This window comes from Pseudochaenichthys georgianus, chromosome 6 (genome assembly GCF_902827115.2).
Source record: "Pseudochaenichthys georgianus chromosome 6, fPseGeo1.2, whole genome shotgun sequence".
Taxonomy (NCBI): Eukaryota; Metazoa; Chordata; class Actinopteri; order Perciformes; family Channichthyidae; genus Pseudochaenichthys; species Pseudochaenichthys georgianus.
In genome coordinates, this window is record NC_047508.1 from 10,382,162 (window position 1) to 10,400,634 (window position 18,473).

At 40.9% G+C, this 18,473-nt stretch overlaps 1 protein-coding gene across 2 annotated transcripts in view; it reads left to right on the plus strand.

The window, feature by feature from the left end:
- mbtps1 (membrane-bound transcription factor peptidase, site 1) overlaps window positions 1-18,473 on the plus strand; it is a 50,199-nt gene continuing 31,726 nt past the window's right edge. Inside the window, exons 1-7 of one of the 2 annotated variants that reach the window (XM_071203454.1) lie at window positions 1-67; window positions 6,516-7,088; window positions 10,260-10,523; window positions 13,643-13,849; window positions 14,020-14,130; window positions 17,211-17,320; window positions 17,986-18,102. In XM_071203454.1, coding sequence (XP_071059555.1) covers window positions 6,767-7,088; window positions 10,260-10,523; window positions 13,643-13,849; window positions 14,020-14,130; window positions 17,211-17,320; window positions 17,986-18,102 — 1,131 coding nt within the window. In that variant the 5' untranslated portion in view covers window positions 1-67; window positions 6,516-6,766. Of the gene's footprint in view, window positions 68-318; window positions 467-6,515; window positions 7,089-10,259; window positions 10,524-13,642; window positions 13,850-14,019; window positions 14,131-17,210; window positions 17,321-17,985; window positions 18,103-18,473 lie in introns of those variants that run through there. The other variant, XM_034085180.1, reaches the window with a different exon arrangement.

Here is an 18,473-nt window from a genome sequence, read left to right on the forward strand (position 1 = left end):
TGAGAGTGAACAGCGCCCACTGCCGGCAAACCCACAGCGTGACCGGGAACGCTGGACTGTTAAAGTGGTATGTATCTTGAGGCCCGGTGGGTTGCCAGGTTTGATACTTAGCTTCAAAACGTTATGATCCAATGTGCGATTGAAAAGTGTGACGAAAGTAATAATATTATAATCAATATTTTCAAAACCAATACGGGGAACCATTTATCTCTTTATGGTGTATATTATCTAAAATGTCTGGATAATCTACCTGTGGGCGGTCGTTTTGTAGGATAAATTAACCAAACATGGCAACCCATCTTAACTAGACGTCAGTGGTCTGCGGCTGAAGCGTTTACTGAGTTTGCTGCTAGCTTTTGTTCGGTGGACAATAAACTACCTACCGAGTAGCTATCAGTGTATTAATACACGGAGACTGAAAAATACACACAGATAACTGTGAGGGCATTAGGTATTGTTCAACTCGGTGAGTATTATCAACACACAAACCACCAGAAAACATAACTAAGCTAGCTTAGCTAACGCATGTGATAGACAGATGGGTCTTAAAAAATCTATTAGCATGTCTTCTTGTTTACAATACCTGTTTCGGAAGGCTAGGCGTAGCGCTCGCGACACTAACACGTGCGTTCATGGTTTTTTAAATAACGTTGTTTACTGTCGACATAATATTTGTTCTCAATATTAGCCTCCAGCATGCTTGCTTTGTTTATGCCGATAAAGTCGTGACTTTTTGTGTCTACATCTCTTTGTGTTGTCATTCGGATAGGTAGCTAACGTGTTAAGGTTTTAGTTGCAGGCTAAATGTTATGTGGAGCTGTAAAGAGATGTAAGCTGTTATTTAATCGCATGACTGAAATAGTGCCCAACGTAAATCCTGCTAACACTAGATATTTCATGCACCCTGTAATGTAAATTCAAGGCATTTAAACTTGTCTGTATTTTGATGTGTGTTCAGTTTATCCAGGGAGTTAAACACGAACAAAGTACTCGCATCTCAAACTTAAGAAACAAAGTAAAAGTCCTGCATTGCAAATGTTAAAAGTAAAAAAGTATGCGCAGCAATATGTACTTAAAGTCCAACAAGTTAAAACAAACTATTTCTGCACAATGGCCCTATTCAGAATAATATAAAATACAGAAGTATTATCAGCTAAATGTACTTCAAGCATCAAAAATACTTTTTATGTAGAATGGAAAAACATTTTCGCCGTTTTTTGTTATTATTATGTAAACAATATTATCCTGTTTTTAACCTTAACATTTTAGTGAATTTTAGTATTGTAGTTTGTCCCCGTGGAGCAAAACAAAGTGAACATTCATAATAATGTATATTGCAGGTTCACAGTTATTGATCAATTATTATGTATCTTAATTTTACAGCTTGCAAAGGTGGAGCGTCATCCATAAAAGTACATCATAATGTATTAGTTGATTTATTTTTGTATTAATCAATCGATTAATTTTGTATAATATCAACTAATAATATAACTAATCTTTACAAATTAATTGAGTGGAGTACAAAGTACAATGTTTGCTTCCAAAATGTTGTGTAGAAGAAGTATCATAACATGAAAATACTCAAGTAAAGTACAAGTACCTTTTTTAAATCTACCTACTCAGACATTACTTGCTTAAATATACTTAGTGACTTTCCATCTCTGCACCACAAAGAGCAAAATTAGGCTGTTCCAATAGTGAAGCATATGACCGTGTGCTCTGCTACACAATCACCCTTGATATTACACAAACTTAATTTGTGTTTTTTATTTTTGTATTAGTTCAATCCTTGGTTCTATTGTAGTATCATTGATTTTAGAGGAAGGGAGGTTCCTGCCACTATAGTACTTTTACCACATTTCTACTAAAAGTTATTTCCTAACTTCTCTGCTAAAACTGACTTCACTTGCTTACACTGCTGTGGATCTTTCCTTTGATTGATGCCGTTTTTGTGGCCTGGTGTTATGTTGACACAGGTAGTCCCAGCCTGTCTTTTACAGCCAGGGTCTAAACCAGTAGTTGTTAGCTTTATTGTTGTCTTGTCGCACACATGCAGGGATCCTGCCCCGAGCCGGATCTGGTGATTGAACCCCCCCCCCTCCTGTCAGATCAGGGGACTCATTTATAAAGCCTTGCGTAGGATTCACGTGGGAAGGTTGCTTGCGTAGGACAAAGCAAATAAATACGCACAGACATTTTCCGATTCATAAAAGACTGCGTACCGGCGCAGGACTTGCATACGGCACATCCTACGCCGCCGCTTTCGTCAAAGAACCGCCCATTCATTCATTAATTCATTCTGACTGACTGCATGAAGAAGATAGCAGGAAATGACGACAGAACAGCTAAAAAAGACATCTCACACCGTGTCAGATTTTGGTTATTTTGGGGAGGTCGAGATAAATCATATTGTTTGGTGGATGCAGTTTGAACCAGAGTAGCAGCATGGAGGTCGGATCGTCACCAAAATAAATAAATAAGTGGTCAGAAAAAGGTTAATGACAAAAAAAATACACATAACCTACAGTAACCTTCCTCTTCCCGGGGTGCAAAACCCATCAATGACAGCAACCCTCTACCACACAAAACACCACCATATAAACACCTATCATGACAGGGCACCCGCAGCCAAGTAACAATTACAAATGAGTTAAATCGGCACGGCGGCCCACATTGAAAATGACTTGGGCCTACCTTTGATGATCAAATCACTGAAACACAAAGTCCATCCTCCTGTCCTTTTGGATGAAGCACTTGATGGCGGGTCATGCATCTGATCCTTTGCCACTCCAGTTTATCTGTAACTCAATCTTGAAAATGACTCGTTTTTTTTTAAATTATTTTTTAGAATATCTTACGGCCTAGAGCAGTGGTTCTCAAATGGGGGTACGTTGGAGTACTGCAGGGGGTACGTAAGATGTATTTTATGTTAATGACATAAAAAAACAACAACATAATTAATGCATTTAAACAAACTACTAATAGTAGATTAAGTACTTTATTCAAAAGTTGACAGTAATTCTGGATAATAAAATGGGAAAAATAAACGGGGTGCTCTCTTTTCCTCTCCCTCTCCTGACAGCCCGTCAGTCTCGTGCAGCTCGCTGAACCTGTAATAAGTGACCCGACAGTAAAGAATACACTAGTTTAGCTAGTTCCAGAGTAGATAAACTAGCTAAGTGTGTTAGGTCTAACTCTTAGTGTATTTTGCTCCACTCAACGGTCCGTCACAGCGGCGGAGCTGTGATCATGCAGAGCTGCGTGTTCTCCGTCAGCAGCAGCTGATCTGATCTCTCTCTCGCGTCCGGTTAGACTTCACTCGCATTTATGTCCAAATCTATCAGATCTAGCTAGTTCTAGTTAATTATATGACTGCCTGCAGTGCTTATCAAAGTACACCTAAACAATAAGCGTTGCTTGGCAATGGCGTGTGGCGCAGCATTATGCATATGTTTATATGAGGGGTCAAAATCCCATGCACATAAAATGCTCATATATTTGTTTCTCTTCATTCCCCACGCCCCAAAATAAATAAACCAATTTTAGGAAAAGTAACGAAGTTTGAGCAGTGTGGGTTTTATATCCAGAATGGACAAGTGAAAAATGTATTCGGACAAGTAAATTGCCAAACTCACTTGGCAAGTACTCTCTAAAAACGTTTTCTTACACTGATAATTCAGAAATCAGGTTATAATAACATTTAAAACCTTTGGATTCCTTTAACTAGCTGGTCATGCATTTTATATCAACACCACACGTGTATTTGTATTTGTAAACACTATAATTTAGATATATAGACACAGAAACACCAACCAGAATAAAAAGAATCAGCTGGGCTGCCTCAACTGACCTGAAGCTGTGGGATACATCACACACACACACACACACACACACACACACACACACACACACACACACACACACACACACACACACACACACACACACACACACACACAGAAAAGTAGTTTAAAATAAAAATATTGTTTACAAAAGATCAAAATATACAACATGGCGAATTACTATGAAAAATAAACTATATGTAGTTTACCACACTTTAGAGAGGAAGAGCTGTGCAATTTAAAAATGATCTTGGATTTTTTTGTATTAAAGTCTTAACAATGGAGTAAGTTAAATGAAAGCTTTGCGTCACGATTTCAGAGTCAAAATTATTATTGCAATTCACAATATAATCCAAATATGCCTTAAAATGGAATTAAATCATACTGGAATCCCTAACCTTTTATTTAGACATTGACAAATATATTTTTAGTTTTAAACATTTATTCTTAAATAAGACAGTTGAACATCCGCTGCGGTGTGAAGAGGAAAACCCGGTGCTTTTCAAGCTCCAGCTCCGAACCGGCCCTGAAACACCGTTGGTGTGAATGAGGTAACTGTTGGGTTTTCTTTAACCCCAGTGTTTCAGGGAGTTAGAAAAGGTTCAAAGGTGATGTTTTGGGGGGTTTGTGAATCAGCAACAAATCTAAAAAACATGATCAGTTCTGCATAGGGATGCACGATAATTATCGGCCCGATAATTATCGGTCCGATATTAGGAATTATGACGTCATCCCGATAAACCGATAACAGTATTAATAGCCCCGATAATATACAATATTTTTTTTGGGTAAAAAAAATGAAAAAAATCCTGCGGTGTGGGTGGATTGGGATGAGGGGCGCTTGTTTTTCACTCGGCTCCTCCCGTTTTGCCAGTACTGTGGTGTTAGTGGTTTAGGAAGAGGGGAGTTCTTCACAAATCCAGCGCTCCCTAATACTTCGAACCTGATCAGTCACCTGAAACATCGCCATCGCTACGATGGTGTGTTAAAAGCGTACGAAGACAATAATACAAGTGTGTGTGTGTGTGTGTGTGTGTGTGTGTGTGTGTGTGTGTGTGTGTGTGTGTGTGTGTGTGTGTGTGTGTGTGTGTGTGTGTGTGTGTGTGTGGTGTGTGTGTGGGTGTGTGTGTGTGTGTGTGTGTGTGTGTGTGTGTGTGTGTGTGTGTGTGTGTGTGTGTGTGTGTGTGTGTGTGTGTGTGTGTGTGTGTGTGTGTGTGTGTGTGTGTGTGTGTGTGTGTGTGTGTGTGTGTGTGCTGTGTGCGTTGGAGCTATGTGCAACTCAAGGCATATGCTCGAACCGGAGCAGCCTGGACGCTGCAATCATGTTGCTGAGTGTGCTGACTTCTCCTACAATGTCCCGCTGTCTGCTTCCTGCATAAAGTCAAGTGCTCGGCGCAGTTGTGTGGATAGAGCGCTCCTCTGTTTTCATTTAAACAGCTCCTTATATCCGTTAGCGCAGCTAGCTAGCACCAGATGCTAACAACAACAATGCACTAAGGTCTCTCTCTTGCTCGCTCGGACCACACGTACACACACCCTCCCGGTGGCCAGTCGGTGCCTGCCGGTGAGCGTGGAAGTGTGGTCTGCCACAAGCGGGCGGCAGGAGCAGGGCTGTCAGCATCAGCTTGTAGATGGTATTTTAAACTCGATGCGCTCTGATGCGGCCGTGGAAAAAAAATACACATGCGTTAATCGCGTTAAAATAATTAGTGGCGTAATTTTAATTTGTATTATCGGTTATCGGTATCGGTATCGGTCTTGAGAAGCAGGAAGGTATCGGTTTCAAAAAACCAATATCGTGCATCCCTAGTTCTGCATCTAATTTCGATGGACAAATAGACCTCAGGCTATCCAACCACTAGGTCTATATTGGGTGGTTTCCTGTATGCCTGACTAATCTACCAACTACTAATACAAGTCAAATTCAGTTAAACGGCGCTGTCTTCATTAAACAAAGAGCCTTGGAGAACAACAGCCTCTGGTGGTGTATTTAAGGTGTTGCTGCAACCCCATTACTAATGATTTATGTGACAGTGGAATTGCCTTATTCCAACTATATCTGGTAAAAGCTATTTTCCCTGCCTGACTTGTCTATATCTGCATCTCTCCAGGCGCTACACCAAAGCAATAAGTCAGAGGGTTACGATCAATATCTTTGCTGTACATAAGTTGAAACGTTTAAAATATTAATATCCAAAATGTTACTATTCTGGTATGTGATTAAATAAAGGTTTATCATTCAACTTTACAATATCCTATGCTGAACATATCTTATGTTACTCTTCAAAAACAAAGTGAAACATTCATTATCATAAAATGATACTGTGAGGTTTTAAGTAAAAACCAATATGAAATCACTAATGTTTACAGTATTTGACTTTAACTTAATTATTCATTGCTTGGTTCTGGCCCCAAAGCCCCTTGTCGGGCTCTAATCTGAATCTTGAACTTAAGCCATCAGATAGTTTTGCAGCCACCACTGAAACTAATGGACAATTGATTCCATATGCTGAGGGTATGTGTTTGCAGGGTCACAAAATCAATTTGCAATTAACTTGAAATGAATTAACTCATTCATGTTTGAGTCAACACAAGGAAGATATGTATTTGCACTTATGTGCTTCCCATTACATCAAAAAGCCCTTTCCTGATTCCTTTTTATTTTCTTTCCAGATAACAACCGGAACAACTGCAGTGGAACCCAAGCATCTTTGTTCTCCACTGCTTCGCCCTCCTTTCATCCACCCACTGCTCTTTCCTGGTCTCATCCTCTACTTCTCAACATGGTGGCAATGTTCCTGATCTGGCTGTGCCACTGACCTCCACCCTGCACTACCACCATGGAGAGAAAACGCAGAAAGAAATTAATCTAGCTGCTCGGGCCGTTTGCAGTATGGACTCGCTTTTGGAGCTCTGGACCTGAAATGCTCTGTCCCAACCCCGGACCCCGAACCAGGTTTTTAGCTGCTTTTCTTCATCTGAAACGCACACCTGCTGCTAAATACCCAAAGGTGGTGGTCAAACTGATGGTTGGTGCTACTTTACAACTAAAAATGCTCCTGCTTCCTGTGTGGGCATCCATGCTTTTCATGGGCTTCCTGTCTGTGGTGGGCATGGAGCCAACGGAAGGAGCCACATCTGACTCCGACTACCCCCCCAACACGGAGCCCCCGCCTTCATCATCTCCCTCCAACTGCTCAGAAATGACCCTCAAACTGGAGTTTAAGACGAAGACGGTGGAACATGGTAAGAACATGTTTGTTAAACTGGTGGATATGTTGTAATTGTGTCTTTTTAAAGAGGCTATTATGCTTTTGGGGGTTTTCCCTCTCCTGTAGTGTGTTAGATACGTTTCTGTGCATGTAAATGGTCTGTATAGGCTTAAATAGATACTCCCCTCCAGAGGGAGTTTCTCTCCCACACACTCCCCCCTCCCTGCCTGAAATACATTGCACTCCTTTGTTTTCTTCCGTGATATAATGACATCACCATGTAACACAAGCGCTACAATTTGGCTAGCACTACAACACATTCTACATGATAGGCTAAGGGGCGGGACGTCTCCAAGCAGTTAACCAAATCACAACAGAACCGGCCAGCTAACCAATCAGAGCAGACTGGGCTCTGGTTTCAGACAGAGGGTGAAAAGAGGTGCTGCAGCTCAGGCAGTATGAGAAAATAAAGAGCTTTTTGAACATTAAAGCATGGAGACATTTCACAGTAGAGACACGCGATACAAATATGAACATGAGCATAATAGGGCCCCTTTAACATTGCGTATTTATATTTGTAGTTAAGGCGAGACACGGCAGGCAAAAACATCGTTTTTCAAGTACTGGTCAATTTTGAGATTTTGTGCTATTTTGATTCCATAACATGTTTTCTTTCAGGCTTTTGGAAGGAAAACGTACAAAATACACATTTAAGTGTTTATTTTACTATAGTTTGTCTATTTGCGTCTGTAGATTTCTCCTAAATTCACCGCTGTGTGCACCATGTGATCAGAGGTATCGCTGGAAAGCTCCGTCTCTCCTGCACAATCTCATCGGATCCAAATATGGTCATTATCTTTGTATCAGCAACCAATCGTGAAAGCACAAAGGGGTCTTAAACCAATAAACGAAATCTCATTGGCTGGTGTCAATTTCTGACAACGTGATTCGTTCAGATGTGTCACGTGGTGTGCTAAATCACTTCCTGGTTAGCTTTCAGCTAGAAATTGAAATCTCAAAATGCCGAAAGAACGGCGAAGAGAAAAAACGTTCACAGAGAAGACGACAACAATTGTCACTTGCACGAAGCAAGGTTATACAAAAACAAATGACCCCGAACATGAAATACCTTCACGGAGTGCGTCGAGGCGCAAGCTATCATCAAAGAACAGGAGGGTTTAGCTAGCGCCTCACTGCAATCTTTAAAGGTCGTTTTCTCAAAATTAGTTTTTTCTCCTACTGAGTTCGAAATGTCAACTTCAGTAGCACGTAGATACACCAAACCTTCCAGTTATATTCCTATCAATATTATGAAGGCTTTTACAGAAGGGTTTGTTCATATATCATTCATAGTCTGAATTATACAACATTGTATACCTAAAAACATGGCGAAAATGGATATTTTAGGGCTGTTGACAGTATTTTCTGATTTATGGAGTGATAAAAAGAGATATCCAATATCTCTTCTGTAAAAGCCTTAGATACTAATATGACTACAAAATGAAACAAGAATTTTGAATCTGGCTTTATCCAAAGTTCAGATTTCGATTCCTGAAATGTGTTAAAATATGTGCATATTTAATGAGATAATGGATAATTTGCATATTTAAACATGCTATTTCAGAAAAGTTGTAATACAAAAGACAATTGCCTTATTGTAAGTAATTAACTGGAGAAATCTCTAGCTGATACCTTTAAGTAAAAAAAATTACCCTATTCACCGGAGGTGTCTCGCCTTAAGACATCATAACATGCACAATTAACCAAGGCCTAACTTTATTTAATAAAGCCTTGTCCAGATTGGGATGCCAAGAATCAAGTTGCTTTTTAATAGATAATAACTAGTTTATTTTAACATGCATCAAGCAAGAGGTAAAAACAAGACACACCACAACAATGCAAGTGGAAGATCAAGAAAAATATAATATTTGTATATCATAATTGATTATAAGCAATTCAAACTAATAATATTGCATCAGGTGCCTAATCTATACTTGTATCCACTGACGAGCAAGATGTAACGCCTTCTACAGCAGGGGTCTTCAACTAAAATGCAACGAGGTCCAGTTAGAGAAAATGTCCCCATGCAAAGGTCCGGGACAACATGTCTAAGTTGCTTTATGAAGTAGTGTGATATATATTGAAGTAGCTGTAGCTGTATCAACGTCTGCATGTAATCAGCAACTGACTGCCAATCAAATAAATAAAGTACAATTCATAAACAACAACATTTATTGTCAATTAACATTGACCTATACAGATATACAGTAAGTACTGTGGATATGTGTAATGTTCCCCTCGGGCTGCATTTACAAATAAAATAAAGAAAATAAATAAAATAGCTTTTGAAAATATGTGCATCTTAAAAGTGCTTAATTTTAGATAAATAAAGTGTAGCAGCAGCTTGAGTTTCTCTTTTTCTTTGTTAACCGTTTCACATCATGACTTAACAGTTTCAGCCGATGATAGAACATATCCGTCTTTACACATCATAACAATTGAACAGTTTCAAAGTTTCTCTTTCTTTCCCTCTTATATTGCAGTCCCTCACTCACTTTTTTTAAATTCAGTGTGAGAATTGAGCTGGAGCTTGTCCTGCCAGGAGTTTGTAAATCTGGGCTGACATGGAGTCAGGGCCATTCTCACACACATGCAGGTGCTCATTGGTTAGCCTGCGCTGGAATGACATGTATTTGTTGTGACCTCAGTTCTGACTTGAGAGGGTTTGTACAACCTGCCATTCAGGCTCTCCTCACATCACTCTGACAGATTAAATACATATTGGCAAAGTATACTATGCCGGATCCCTGTTTGGAAAGCTCATCAGTAGGGCTGCACAGCTAATCAAAAATAATATCGCAATATGGAATGGTGCAACATTCAAGAACAGCCTTATAAATAAAGGTGTGCCATTGAATCTACGGGTGGTCCAAGCAGACCATCCCACCCGAGCATACATGCAGCACTTGTGTCTAAGGGTTTAAAGGTTATGAATGATGAATTCCAGAATAGATCAAACTTTATTTTGGTCATTTTTCAGTCTGGAATGTGGACCTTCTTTAATTGGACTGTGGCTCAAATCAAATGTGGCTCACTCGAAGACACATTGTTTATTAGCACATCTCGAGGTCCTGGCTGTTCCTTAAATCATCCTCCCCTCTCTTCTCTCTTCTCTCTCTCTCTCTCTCTCTCTCTCTCTCTCCAGAGTACATCATAGGCTTCACAGGGTATTTCTCGGCCAAAGCTCGCCGCCTGTACATCAGCAGCGCCCTGAGGAACGCCGGGGACCGAGCGCTGGAGTGGCACATCGTCCCCAGAGAGAACCCGGCCGCCGACTTCCCCAGCGACTTCGAGCTGGTCCACATCCGTCTAGCTTCTCCCAGCAGCCTGCTGACCCTGGAGGACCACCCTTACATCAAGAGGGTGACACCGCAGCGCAAAGTGTTCCGCAAGCTCAAATACGTTCCCTGTAAGTCTGACAACATGGTGCGATTGTTTAGGGTAAAGGTCACAGCGTCTCTGAGGTCGGCACGGCCACACAGGAAATGTTTCACGCCGAGAAGATACAGAAAGCAGTTTGCTACAGTGTCTCTTTGTTTGTGGAGGCAGGGGATGCATTTCACCGTGTGTGTGGTGCAGAAGAAAAGGATTGTATATCTTAATGTGCAGGGCAGGCCAACTCTGGGGGTGTTGATGCTAGACAGGGTGTGTGGTGTTGGGGGATGGGAGGAAGGACAGAGCACGCCTGTCTACTCACTCAAGAATGAGTAGGTGAGTCAGTGTGGTGGGGGGGGCACGCCTTGCCTTGCCTTGTGCCTGGCACTGGATGAAAGAGTTCAGTGTGCCCCCAGCCTGCATTTGCACAACATATGTGTTAGTCATTTAATTTGGATAGTTATTTGGTTTTTAGATGTTGTTATATTGTTTCAAATGGAAGAAAGAAGAAGAAGATACACTTTATTAATTCCTTACAGGGACATTTCTTTCCCCACTTTGTTGTGTTTACACACACATTACACACACAGGGGAGGATATACATACACGCACGCGCACACACACACACACACACACACACACACACACACACACACACACACACACACACACACACACGCACACACACAGGGGAGGACACACACACACACACACACACACACACACACACACACAGGGGAGGATATACATGCACACACACAGGGGAGGACACACACACACACACACACACACACACACACACACACACAGGGGAGGATATACATGCACGCACACAGGATATACATGCGCACACACACAACCACATGCAGATAGGAGAGGTGGCAGAGCAGTTTCGAGGTTAGGTGCCTTGCTCAAGGGCACCTCGGCAGTGGCCTTGGAGGTGAACTGGCACCTCTCCAGCTACCAGCTCACTCCATCTTTTTTGTTTTTGTTGGTCCAATTGGGACGGGAACCGCCTTTTTTAATTTTTAATTTTTTAGATATATAGATATATATAAATAGAAGTGCCTCATCACTTATTTATACTCATTTTATTATTACTTTTATTTTACTTTAACTTCTTTTGTTTGGAAAAATAGTTGTATCCTTGTATACTGTAGTTTTCTGTTTTTTATTTAGTTTTTTTTACAGTTGACTACGACCTATACTTTTTATATAAATATCTTCTTTTTTTTTGTACATTCTTACTTTTACTTCTTAGTTTTTTATATACATATTTATTTCTATTTTGTATTCATCTTTTATTTTGAATTTTATATTCAGTTCAATGAATAGAGTATTCATTTATTTAATGTATTTTTTACTGTTTCTCTCCTCATACGTTAGGCCTCAAACTTCTGCCTGACATTGTTGACGATGCTTCATTCAAACTTCAAGCTGTTCATGACACATGGGGCATTCATGCAGCTGTTCGATGCCTTTCATGGGTTTCCTGTTAACTCACTTCAAGTTCCCTGCTGGTTTCACACATCACATGGACCCTATGTCTAGTGGGTGACTTCATACCTTCATACACACTCTAGGATTTATCTATACACATGTTGTCTTCAACATCAGCCATTCTTTAATATATACAAGTTTGCCCATGTTTAGCCTAATGAGTAACCTGCTCCTGAAATATGTAAATATATTCAGGATGCATTGAATTGAATACAAGCCGCCCTGAATACCATATCTAAAGTGTTGAGACTTGTTGTTGTGTATCTGTACTTAGCTTCCTGGGAATTTAGATAAGACTTTATCAAAGAAGCGTATACCTGAGAAAGGTAAGTAGGCATTGATCGAATGTGTGTCTCATCGGTCAATGTGTGAGTCCTCGAAGCAGCTACCTCGAGGTAATTAATGAGCAGATAGGAGAGAAGACATCACCGCTGTGCTTCACTACTTGAAAGGCATAAAAAGCCCTGCGGGGATCTGCTGCTGGTTGCTAATGGTCTCCTTTCAATTGCTCTGTGCAAGTGATTAAAAGTGAGGCTCAACTGAGGCTGCCTCACATCAGGAATCCAAGATGGAAGGAGGGAGACGGAAGTGAGGGAAAGAAAGTACAAGGGAGAAATAAGAGATGAGATCCTAATAAAGCAATGATTCGGTTAACATGGAGATGTCTGCAGGAGGGGTGGTCGAGGCAGATGGCAGGAACAGGGCATGTCGTTATCTCCGCCATGTGCCTGTCCACAGCTTACCAAGAATACTACTCGACCCATCAAACCAGTGGTTGTGCTAACCTACACGTACTGCTGATTTCTCCCTCCTTTGTAATTGGCTGGTAGGAGCCTCAAGTGATATTTAGTTTGACTCAAACATTAATTCAACAAAGGTTTGGTCTCATTTTAAACCAAAGCATCTTCAGATTAATTTGACCCCCACGTGCATGCCTTAAATAGATCATGTTATGATCTATTTACTTAGGACTGGGAGAAACACTTGTTAGGAATTGAGAGGTGCAGGAATGAGTCCTAAACCTGGAAATGAGTTTGCGCACGGGTTCCTTCGTCCTCAAGTCAGTTTATTTTTTGAACAGGTTTTTAGGTTAGATGCCTGAAATAAGATGGGGTTCATCATACAGGCTTAAGTTCAGATCAGTTAATACCCCAGTCGAGAATGTATTGACGCTTTTACTCGTCATGAAAAGAGTGTTTAAATGAAACTACTTGACGTCTTCATGCAGAACATTAGATGCCTTTAGCTTAGCGGTGGTGACCTGAAGTCTTGCTTTTGTGATGGAGTTTGTTTCTTGTCTAGATTTTCACTTCTGGATTTTGCATTCACACTTACACAATTAGAAAAGTGGTGTTAAAATGTAAAGATTATCCTACTGAGTAAAATGTGTAAGTACCATGTTATTGCCATAGATCTGGTTTCTGCAATATTCGCATTGCTTTTTGTTGATGGCCCTTCCGGTTAGCAAAATACCACATTCAGCACCTGGCTATTTTGTATGAAACAAACATTTCTATGTCCTAGTATAATTGCATAATCAAAAAAGCTAGATAGCCTCAAGTCACAAACTCCCTTTTGTAGCGACCCTAAATTCAGTTTGTGGAAGAATTAGACGTTTTCTTTAACACGGTTGCTTGTGTCCTGTCTCTGCAGCCCCTGAGCCTTCTGCACCCTGCAACGCCACCCGCGGGACGCAGTCATGGCAGTCATCTCGCACATTCCGAAGAACCAGCTTATCTCTGAGCTCGGGCTTCTGGCACGCCACAGGACGCCACTCCAGCCGGCGACTCCTGCGTGCCATCCCCCGCCACGTGGCCCAGATCCTGCAGGCAGACGTACTCTGGCAGATGGGACACACAGGTTAGAGCTGACACCTATGACCTCTCTGATAGAGGAGACGAGGACAAACATCTGGCGAAATATTTGTATATGATCAAACAGAAATGAGGGATTTCTTTTAATGAAACAGTGTGTGCGCTTCTGGCAATATGTTGCTGTAGTTATTGATTTAATCTTGCTTCTGTGTCCAGGTGCTGGTGTAAAGGTGGCAGTGTTTGATACAGGCCTGAGTGAGAAGCACCCACATTTTAAGAACGTGAAGGAAAGGACCAACTGGACTAATGAAAAGACACTAGATGATGGTAAGGAGGAGGGGGAAAAAAAGAGTCATAATTAGGGTTGGGAACCGGGTTTGGGTACCGAGAACCGGTTCCAACATTTCGATTCCAACGGCATCATTTAGAAATGTGAATTTCGGTTCCGCTTTTCGATGCCTGAGGAAATGTTCCTCGCCGCTCTCCGTAGCCTACTGTATGACTGCGGCGAGGCGGGAAATGTAGCGTTGTCCACAAATGTTCGTCTAGGGTGCCAGATCTGTGGAGGCGCTGCGCTGACAGCTCTGGGAGGGAAAAACACATTTTGACCGTTGGTGCTCATCCTAATTTTCGGCCTTGATGTAACAATATTCATAATTAAGTAATTGTAACACCCTTTTTCATCCCGGTTACACTTTTCATTTGCCCTGTACGATGGGCGCTGCAAGTGATGAAAATGGGGGATGTTGGCTTATCTGGCACCCGCAGCTCCCAGCCAAAGTGCGAGTGAGCGAGGGAGAAAGGGAGGGTGCACTGGAACCGGCGTTGTTGTTATTAGCATCTGGTGCTAGCTGCTCTAACGGAAGAAGAAGATGTTTCTACAATGATGTGGAGGGAGAGTCCTCTCCAGTCAGACTGAGGCTGATAACTTCAGCTCAGTGAGGTAAAGGACTCTGAGTGTTTAGATAGTTCCCTTTAGTCTAAGTTATCTCAGTGGGTCTCAAACGGTTTGATCACAGTTTATGTAAACACATATTTCCAAGGCACTCCTTTATAATTATTGGGATAAAACAGGTTTGACATCATTCCAATGTATACTATAGGACAGTAAACCAGACATATCGTTTTAAACTGGAGAGATAAAAAAATATGCATAAATAAAATAGTAAAATAAGATATGAATGAACAACAAACATAAAATACGTTACATGTATTTGTTATTGGCTATGGGTTATTGGTTATGCTCACATACTTGTTTAATTATTCAAATGTAAACCGATCTTTTTCATATGGGTGTTTATGTACCCCTAGATCTAGTCTCTAGTAATTCTGCTTAAAGTGCACCAGATTGAAGCATTTTGCTTTAAAATGTTCAAACATTTCTTCCTGGTATGCCTGAGAAGGCAGATATGCTGGTTTTTCTCAACAAGAACTTAATCTTTTTTTTTACCCTGCCCCTCAAAGAATCGGAATTGAGAACCGGAATCGAAAAGTAGAAATTCAAACGATACCCAACCCTAGTCATAATGCTGATGACTAGCAATGGAAATGATTACAAAACCATGTGAATTATTTTAACAATGATGGTTGTTATTAGTGATCTCTATGGGGATGGACTGTAAATGCTGGGTTTTTAAGGCAGTGTAGAAGGGAATTCTGGGAAATATTTTAGCCCAATGTCAGGTTTATTACCCAGTATGTTTACACATTCCAAAATCTTCATATATAAAAGGAGCAAATATTGAAGTAGTATAAAGAATATTTTACATTAAAACTAAAAGAAAGACAAATATTTGCAATAAATATATATCTATAAAAAATAATAATAGTACAATAAAAATATCACATTGCTCTAAAATATTCAATATGTGCTGTATGTCAGAATGTGGACCTATCATGCTATATTTGAATAATATATTGTATGTAGGGCCATACCTATATAAAACATGTCTATGAAGTTTTTTTTTCAAAATACCAAACAGATCATGCATTTTTAGTAGGGCTGTCAAGTTAACGCGTGTACGCAGGTGTATTTCTTTCCTCGGCCGCCCCGTAGTTTCAGAGCGCATCGAGTTTAAAATACCATCTGCTGACAGCCCCGCTCCTGCCGCCCGCTTGTGGCAGACCCTATGGGCAGACCACAATTCCACGCTCACCGGCAGGCACCGACTGGCCATCGGGAGGACCGGGAGGGTGTGTGTTTGTGTGGCCCGAGCGAGCGAGAGAGAGACCTTATGTGCATTGTTGTTGTTGTTAGCATCTGGTGCTAGCTAGCTGCGCTAACGGATATAAGGAGCTGTTTAAATGAAAACAGAGGAGCGACATTTCGCCACAACTGCACCGAGCACTTGACTTGATGCAGGAAGCCAGACAGCGGGACATTGTAGGAGAAGTCAGCACACTCATGATTGCAGCAACATGATTGCAGCGTCCAGGCAGCTCCCGTTCGAGCATATGCCTTGAGTTGCACATAGCTCCAACGATCCAACACACACACACACACACACACACACACACACACACACACACACACACACACACACACACACACACACACACACACACACACACACACACACTCTATTTGTATTGAATGAGAGGTTCCAGGTTGTTGTGTTTAATATTCATGAGAATATTTGTCATTGTTCAAATGATAATAAACATTAGCATAAAGCATATGTGTCCACTAATATGTTGATAAGAGTATTAAAAACTTGAAAAATATTCCTCTAAGGTACATTTAGAACAGATAAAAAATGTGCGATTAATTTGCGATTAATCGCGATTAACTATGGACCATCATGCGATTAAATATTTTAATCGACTGACAGCCCTAATTTTTAGCCATGCCTCATTTCGCTCTATTGGCTCTATTCCAGCCCTGTCTTCACAAGGGCTGATTCTGTGGCAAATGAGCAGCAGCTGACCACGCCCCACGCAAAGGAGGGCGGCGAGGCACGAGCGTCATGTTACCATGCTGTTACCATGCCACGGCAACCCCCCATTCCCCTGATAGGTGGAGAGTTGCCCATATAGGCGGAGCTCCTCGTTTCTGAGAGATATTTCAAATCTGTATCAGATCCGTTGCAGCCCCGTTTTTAAAGATTTGGGTATGGAGGAAAAGAGAGAGGGTTGTGTTTTCTGACACTTGGTGAGTTCCCTGACACACCGGGGACACATATTCATGTATAAAAGACGTACAAAAGTGCATTTTGCATGATGGGTCCCCTTTAAGTGGAAGAGTTGTGCAGTTTTTAAAGAACAAAAACATGTTTATTTTCCCCCATGATTGTATTTAAAGTGGCAAATACCTTACATTTGGAGGTCCTTTTGCCCTTTCCCCCCGATTTATTTTTCACTTTGATATGATGGTTGGATGATGTTCATCTTCCTGCTTCTTTTTTCAGGACTGGGCCACGGTACCTTTGTAGCAGGAGTGATCGCCAGTATGAGGGAGTGTCAGGGCTTTGCCCCCGACTCAGAGCTGCACATCTTCAGAGTGTTCACCAACAACCAGGTACACACACATCAGCACTACCCTGTATTGTCGTCACAGGTTACCTTAAGTAAATTAGAAATACTATAGTCTTAAAATACTCCATAACGCATGTTATGGCATAGAAATATGAAGAAATAAAAAAAAGAATAAGAAAGACATTTGTTGGAGAAGATTATCATTTGTCTTTTGGTGACTTAAAGGAATAATTTAATATATTTGGCCTAACATAACTCCAATAAAGTAAAAGTATTGTTTGAAAGGACCCACATTTTTGAATGGATTAAACAAAACATGGTACTAAAGATGAATTGATGAGTTTAACAGGTGCTTGTAGGTAGACTTTTTTTTGCCAGCTGCTTTCCTTTGTTTCCATTCTTTATGCTAAGCCTTAGCTTAGCATAAAGGCCTTAGCTTAGCATAAACGTTGCTTGCTGTAGCTTTATGCTTTTTTCCTCATCTAATTTTCATCAACAACAAATCATTTTATTTCCCAAAATGTTGAGCAATTCCTTTAAATAATACCGCCAGACTCGATTATTTAGATGTGATTTATTTGAATGATTGTTGAATTCTCCAGTGAAGCTTCATGCACAGAAATATACTGATACTATGTTAAGCCTCATCCACTGGTCAATGATGTATCTGTCTAAATCTATAATTGTTGGTATATCGCCCCCTCCCAGGTATCGTACACCTCATGGTTCCTGGATGCCTTTAACTACGCCATACTGAAGAAGATTGATGTTCTTAATCTCAGCATTGGGGGTCCGGATTTCATGGACCACCCCTTTGTTGATAAGGTAAAAAACACTAGTTCTAATCTCATTATACTATCAGAAAGAGACCCACTCAGTAATGCTACAGTCACATGGTAGCTTTCCCCAGCTGTGACTAGCCTGAAGTCAATGAGAACTGGTAGCAGATGTTTTGTTGTTTGTTCGGAGTAGTTGCATCACTAGCTGTCCTCCCTTTTTCAGTTACACCCTTTACACAATGTGTTGATGAGCTGGAAAATACACAGGTCAGCTTTAAGCACAAACAGGTCAACCCTAATGATAGACGAGTCGAGTGCATGGCAACCATTGAACTGTGACATGTCCCCTGCTACATTAAACATGGCATATAGATATTACATGTGCCCCTTTTACTGGGCTTCATCACCTATGTAAGA